Here is a 7,200-nt window from a genome sequence, read left to right as displayed (position 1 = left end):
TCCCTCATCGTTTTTTCCTGCTATTCATGTTTCTTTGCACAGTGCCTCCAGAATGATGATACCCTCTGTCTTGCATTTACCTAATGTAAATCTATCTTCCTTTTCATAACATTCCACAGCGCAGTCCCTTCTCTGCCATAATTGCTGTGTTTCTTCAGGTATCTTATTTTACATGCTATGAAGCATGAGCAAAAGGCCTTCCATGAAAGTTGTAAGGCTTTAAGACATTATCTGTTTTCACTAGAAAATCTTTTTTCAGAAGACTCTTCATTTAGTTATAAGATGAATTCTTTTATATATTGTGCTGCAGTGTATTTTGTGATTAATACAATTTATTTTTAGAGAAGTTTTTTCATACAAGATAGAGCAGAAACTACAGAGATCCCAAACATCCCCTGCCCCCTTCACTGGGACACTACCCCTCCAGAATGCTACATGTGTTACAATTAAATGAACCCATACCAATACATCATGATCACCCAAAATTCAGTTCACATCAGGGCCCACCCTTGGTTTTGCACATTCTGTGGGTTTTGACATGTATGGTAACACTATCCAAAGTTCAAAGGCATACAGAACACTTTTCCTACCCTAAAAATCCTAGCATCCCTCCTATTCATCTCTCCCCTCCCTAATGTTTGTGTTCCAGGGATTGATCTTTTTGCAGTTTCCATAGTTTTGCCTTTTCTAGAATGTCATATATAGATGACCCCCAACTTACAATGGTTGACTTGTACTTTTCCAACTTTACCAGGCTGTAAAAGTGATACACATGCTATAGTATCTGTACCTTGCATTTTGAATCTGGGTCTTCCTCCAGGCTAATGGTATGTGGTACAAGCCTCACTTGTGATGCTGGGCAGGGGCAGCGAAGTGCAGTTCCCAGTCAGCCAAGTCATCACGAGGGTCCACAATTAATACACTTAGAACCTTCTGTACCCATATAGCCATTCTGATTTTCACATGCAGTGCAGTATTCAATAAGTTACATGAGGTATTCAATGTTTATTACAAAATGGGATTTGAATTCAATGAGTTTACCCAACTCCAGGCTAAATAATGTAAGTTCTGAGCACAGTTAAGGTAGGCTAGGTTAAGCTATGAGGTTTGGAAGGTTGGGAGGATTTCATGCATTTTGAATTAAGGTATTTTCAACTTATGATGGGTTTATTGGGACATAACTCTCTTGTACGTCGAGGAAGACCTGTAGTTGAAATCAAACAAAAGGGAGCCCTTTCACATTGTTTTTTTCTTTTCCTCTCTGAAATATGCATGCAAGTTTCCTGCATATATTTCCTTACCTTACTAACTCAGTTCTTCTTAGTGCTGAATAATGTTCCATTCTCTAGATGTATAAGAGTTTATTTATTTATTCACCTAGTGGGGGACATCTTGTTTACTTCCTAGGATTGCTGATTATGAATCCATCTGCCATAAATATCCATGTGCAACTGAAATGCATTAATTTTTTTCATGTACATTGTGGTTAAATCACATCTTATTTATCCTCTGCTAGTTCTCTCTCATTCCCTCTCTTTCCCTGTCATTGCAGTAAGAATAGTCTTTGGCTGTGGATCCAAGTACTAATCACTCGGTTATCAATTATAGGCAGGTAGGAGTGAGCAACTCATAAATTTTTAATATATAGTTCTTTAACTTTATGGAAAATGATACTAAACTCTGGCCAATAGGTGGAATGCCAAGAAGTGTGTTTCATCATTCTGAATTGTAGATTCTCACTCTGTCTTCACTATGTATTATCATTGATTTCAATGGGACTTCACAAGAGCTGACTCCCAGAAACCCCTCTTGCGGCACCAGGGTGGCTCAGTCGGCTGAGATATTGCCTTTGGATCAGGTTGTGTTGTATCGTGGGATGAAGCCCTGTACTTGGCCTCAGGTCAGTGGGGAGTCTCCCTCTTTCTCTCCCTTGGCCCCCCAAAGCCCACCGGGCCACCACTCCTGCTCATGCTAGCTCAAGCTCTTTCTCTTTCTCAAATAAATAAATAAAATCTTTAAAAAATTATCAATAAATTACAGATTCTACTCTAAATACTTATTTGTTTGCACAACTGATTTCTGTATGAACTAGAGGATGTATATATTAATGTTCTATTAGAAATTTAAACTGATTCACTTTTAGAATATAGCTTTTTTTATTTCTTATTACAACTCTTGAACAATCAAAGAACTCCTGTTATTGTGTGGTCTGACCTCTAAGTCCAATGATTTTGTAAAAGTTTCATTAAACTATTTACCTTAATAATTCACCAATCATTATAACATTGGTTTACTTGCTTTGGCTCAGTTATTTTTCATGAAATTTCCCCTATCTATATCATCTTAACACCTCATAAAATTAACTCAGTTTTCAATTAATTTTGATATGCAAGAATAAGGACTTGATCACTATTACTTTAATCTTAAGTGCTATTTTTTCCATTCACTCCCCTCACGGCAGTGATGGTCCACAGACCCCATGACCTAGTCCCTGCCTTTTTCATTCACATCTTTTCTTTCTCAGAGTTGTTTAGCCAATAAACATTTTTTTAAAGATTTTATTTATTTATATGATAGACAGAGATCACAAATAGGCAGAGAGGCAAGCAGAGAGAGAGGAGGAAGCAGGCTCCCCACTGAGCAGAGAGCCTGATGTGAGGCTCTGTCCCAGGACTCTGGGACCATGACCTAAGATGAAGGCAGAGGCTTTAATCCAATGAACCACCCAGGCACCCCTAATAAACTTTTTCAAATTAACTCTGTGCTTCCTTTGAAAATAATGACGGGCACCAAACCTTTCTCATGGCTTTTTTCATCTCTGAATTTCTCAGAGTGTAGATTAATGGATTGAACATAGGAGCAATGATGGTGTAAAATAGAGCAAATATTTTGTCCTCAGGAAAAGTAGTAGGTGGCCTAAGGTAGATAAAGATTACAGGCCCAAAAAATAAGATGACCACAGTGACATGAGACCAACAGGTGGAGAGGGCTTTGCGTCTTCCCTCAGCTGAGAGATTTCTTAAAGTGAACAATATTATCCCATAAGAAACAAATAAGACAACAAAGGTTACTAAGGAAACCATACCTGAAAAGGCAATCACAAGGACACCAGTGATGTAGGTATCAGTACAGGCCACCTTTAGCAAAGGAAAAATATCACAGAAGTAGTGATCGATTACATTAGGACCACAGAAGGGCAAACCAATTGTAGTAGAAAACAGAGGTAAGGCATGGATGGCCCCACCAGCCCAAGCAGCTAAGACTAGGAGGTGGCATCTTTTCCTGTTCATGATAATCACATAGTGAAGAGGTTTGCAGATGGCAGCATAGCGATCAAAGGCCATGGCAGTAAGAATGAAGATTTCAGTACCGCCAAAGAAATGCATTGTTAAGACCTGTAACATGCAATTACCATAGGAGATGGTTTTTTTTTCCACTAACAGGTCAGTAATTAACTTGGGTGTAACCGTTGAGGTGTAGCAAATGTCTATGAAGGATAAGTGGCTGAGGAAGTAGTACATGGGTTGGTGCAAAAGCGGACTGCATCGAATGGAGACAAGGATCAGAAGGTTTCCTGCCAACAGGGCAACATAACAGAATAAAAAGAACACAAAGCTAAATATTTGTATGCTCTTGTCATACGAAAGTCCTAGAAGTATGAATTCGGAGATGTTCCTTTGGCTTTTCATATATTTAGATTTGCTGTAATCTTCCATAAGGACTTGTGTTTCTGAAAGAAAGAAAACATAATTAATGGTAAAAATGAACTGTATGAACACAATAATATAAAATTTTGAAATGTACGTTGACACAAATAGAGCTAAGACATTCTTGATTTATTGAATTAAATGGCTTTTCTCTATTCTCTTTAATAACTCTATTATGAAATATTTTATAATTACATATTTTACTCAAAATTACTAGTAATTACCAAAAATATTAAAATATTATCCTGAAAATATATTTTATTACTGCTAATAATATGTTTCAAAAAAGGACTTCTGATTTTATTATTTAGCCTAAAACAAGGCAAGAATTTTTCCATATTTCCAAGTTGTCATAAGTTTTACATGAAATCAACTTTCCTTCCCTTAAAATTATCTTAGAAAATTTTCTTAATTTTGGGAATGAATCTGAAGAAATGTACATTTGTTTAAACAACCAGTATGAACTACTGATCTTTTGTGCAGAGCATAGAATACCTTCCTACATGGTCAAACATTGTCAATGAGTCATGTTAAGCCAATGGAATTTCTCTTACATCAAAAGGAAAAGACTTTATGAATACAGTATTAGAAAAAGTAGCAATTAATGACTGAAATTTTGAAAACCATTTAGGAAACCCATTCGTGTGTCATTTTTATATTTCACGAGTTAAATAAAATTTAAAAAAATGCTGTCATTAAAGTTTGTGATGGCAATTGATAAAGGAAAGATAAGATTGTTGAATTGCCCAAGTATATTGGAATTATGTATATTTCCAGGCTTTTACTGACTATTTCATATTTTAGATACAATCTAAAAATCAAATGCCAATAAATGGAGATAATACTGAAAGTAATTTGAAGACAAACTTTGTGATGAGTAAGTACTCAATGATATTATGCATAAATGAATAAATGAAACATTCAGGAACTTGAATCTCTGTATCTAATATATACTTTTTTAAAAAAAATATTTTTATTAACATATATTATATTATTTGCCCCAGGGATACAGGTCTGTGAATCATCAGGCTTACACACCTCACATCACATGCCATAGCACATGCCTCCCCCAATGTCCATAACCCAACCACCCTCTCCACACCCCGCTCCCCCAAGCAAACCTCAGTCTGTTTTGAGATTAAGATTCTCTTATGGTTTCTTTCTCTCCTGATCCCATCTTATTTGTCAGAGAGAGATCGTACAAGCAAAGAAAGAGGCAGGCAGAAGGAGAAGCAGGCCCAATGAGCAGGGAGCCTAATGCAGGACTGGATCCCAGGACCCTGGGATCATGGCCCAAGCTGAAAGCAGATGCTTGACTAATTGAACCACCCAGGTGTCCTCTATCAGAGGGCCATGATCCCAAGCTGAATATATATATATATATACATATGTGTGTATATATATATATATATATATATATATCCCAAGCGTGCAAAATGAGTGCAAAATGAGTGAAGGATAAGAAGCTTTTCTAAGAGCTATTTTATACACTAATTAGGAAATATCTGATTGTAGTAGGTTTGCAAAAACTAACACACCTTCTACCTCGGTCTGAATCTCAAGTGACAGATAGGTCTGGGCCTCCAGATGTCCAATTAAAAAAAAAAAAAATCAAAGCGATTTTGTTGCAATATTGTTTAGCAACCATGATCTGTAGAGACTCACAGATTTAATATCTGTTATTGAGAGTCTTGAAGAAGATTTTAGATGGCAAAACATTGACAGCTATGGCATTTTTAGAATGATCTGTACCATAAGACATCCATTCTATTTTAAATTATTTTTCAGAATTCTAACCTCATAAAATTTGAAAATTTTAATTTGTTGCTACTTTGCTTTCAGTATCAAAAACAAGGATCCCTATCTTCCTTATATACTAAAATAAAATAATTATGTAACAGAATATTCAGCAGTTAAGTTACTAAGGAGCACTGAAACACTTTAGGAGAGTGAGGATCATTGACCTATCTTCTACTTATTGCAACCGATACTACTCTTTGTATATGAGGTAGAAACAATGTTAATTTTTAGATATACCTAGTTACTAAAAAAAAAATCAATTTATAGGCAACTTTCACATTCTAAGTAGAATGTGAACAATAGAAATGTGAAAACCATTTGACCACTTCAAATCTCTGATTCTAAAGAGAAGAGACATATCAAGAGAATCTAAGTGGTTTCTCAATACTGAAAAGTAGCACACTGTAAATATTAAAAGACAGAAATCCTGTTTCTTCCTCAATCTGGGACTATCCTTCATGGGAGAGAACTGAGAGGGATGTCATGAAGGACAGTATGGAAAAACTCTTTTGATTCTTCCTCTGAACAAAAAAGAAAATGCGAGACAGTTGGTTAACAGGTGCCCTGTCTCTCTGAATGTTTACCTAGGTGAAGATGTATGGAATATTTAATATACAAAAGGATTCCAGAGTTCACTGATTCTAAAACATTTGAAATAATTTGCCTTCAGTTTTACAAAAATGCAATTCCTCATCAGGATTTGCTTGTTTTCCAGATCACCATTGGAATTTCCTCTCTAGTAGCTCAAAACTCCAGCCTGTATTCTGAGGAAACTTGCTTTATAATCTGTGCTTTTAGCAGAGGTAAAAAGGAAGAGAGGAAAAATCAGTTGAAGAGATTTACTTTCATCAAACAATTTAGTGATACTGAGCACACCCCTCTCCATGGAAAAACTGAAGGCACAATTGGTAAATAAAGAATTTGAGGCATCCACTTAACAAGGGGTTGAAACAGTAGCCAACACAGAAAGGGTTAGAAACACTGAGGCATCTCAAATCAACTGACCGGTGTGATCCTTGAGCAAATGGCTTCATGCCTCCTCTTTCTCATTTCACAACTAAGATCTCATTATAAAATTCAAAATTTTAGTGAGGAATACATGAAGTAACACAGAATAGCCAGTGACATGTGTGCTTCAAAAGTGTTACTTCTGTTTTACATTCTTTCCTTTCTGAGTCATAAGTTTAGGACCATAGGTTGTATGTGTGCACACACGATCAACAGAAAAATGAAGGAAATAAGAAAGAACATTCATAACAGGGATTTAGCAAATGTGATCATGGGAAATTCCAATTTAAAATCTGTTGCTGAAACTGTTAATGTCATCATTAATTGGTTATCTTTGCCTGTTTCTTAACACTGATCACTAGTCTTTTTCTCTACAAAAGCTACTCAAATGATCCCTTAATTTTTTGGTATTATTGAATACAAAATGCGTGTACCTTTTGGATCATGCTGTTCATAAAGGAATAGAAGCTCTTACATGTAAATAGAAGATTCTACCAGAATTTCAAACTTTTAAATTTGAGTAGTAAACTCATACTGTAACAGAATATAAAACTCTTAGTGTAATAAACTATAGCATACTATGAACTCACCTTAGGTGGCTTAGTATAAACTCGTCTATTTTAGGAAGGCAAATGTTTTGAAATATGGGAAAGTCAGGCATAAACGGTCTATTTCATAATGGGAA

General features: G+C 35.8%; 1 protein-coding gene across 1 annotated transcript; it reads right to left on the bottom strand.

The window, feature by feature from the left end:
• Positions 1 to 2,753: 2,753 nt before the first annotated feature.
• LOC122914395 (olfactory receptor 4P4-like) lies at positions 2,754 to 3,689 on the bottom strand. Its single transcript, XM_044261010.1, has one exon. It carries the CDS (start codon positions 3,687 to 3,689, stop codon positions 2,754 to 2,756), a length of 936 nt encoding a protein of 311 aa, XP_044116945.1.
• Positions 3,690 to 7,200: the final 3,511 nt, after the last annotated feature.

The sequence above is a fragment of the Neovison vison genome, chromosome 7 (assembly GCF_020171115.1).
Source record: "Neovison vison isolate M4711 chromosome 7, ASM_NN_V1, whole genome shotgun sequence".
Classification (NCBI taxonomy): domain Eukaryota; kingdom Metazoa; phylum Chordata; class Mammalia; order Carnivora; family Mustelidae; genus Neogale; species Neogale vison.
The sequence above is the reverse complement of the archived record's forward strand: the minus strand, read 5'-3'. Positions and strand labels throughout refer to the sequence as shown.

What these genes read in the sequence shown, in the direction of transcription:
- LOC122914395 (XM_044261010.1), bottom strand. Translation starts at nt 3,689, where the DNA reads ATGAAAAGCCAAAGGAACATCTCCGAATTCATACTTCTAGGACTTTCG.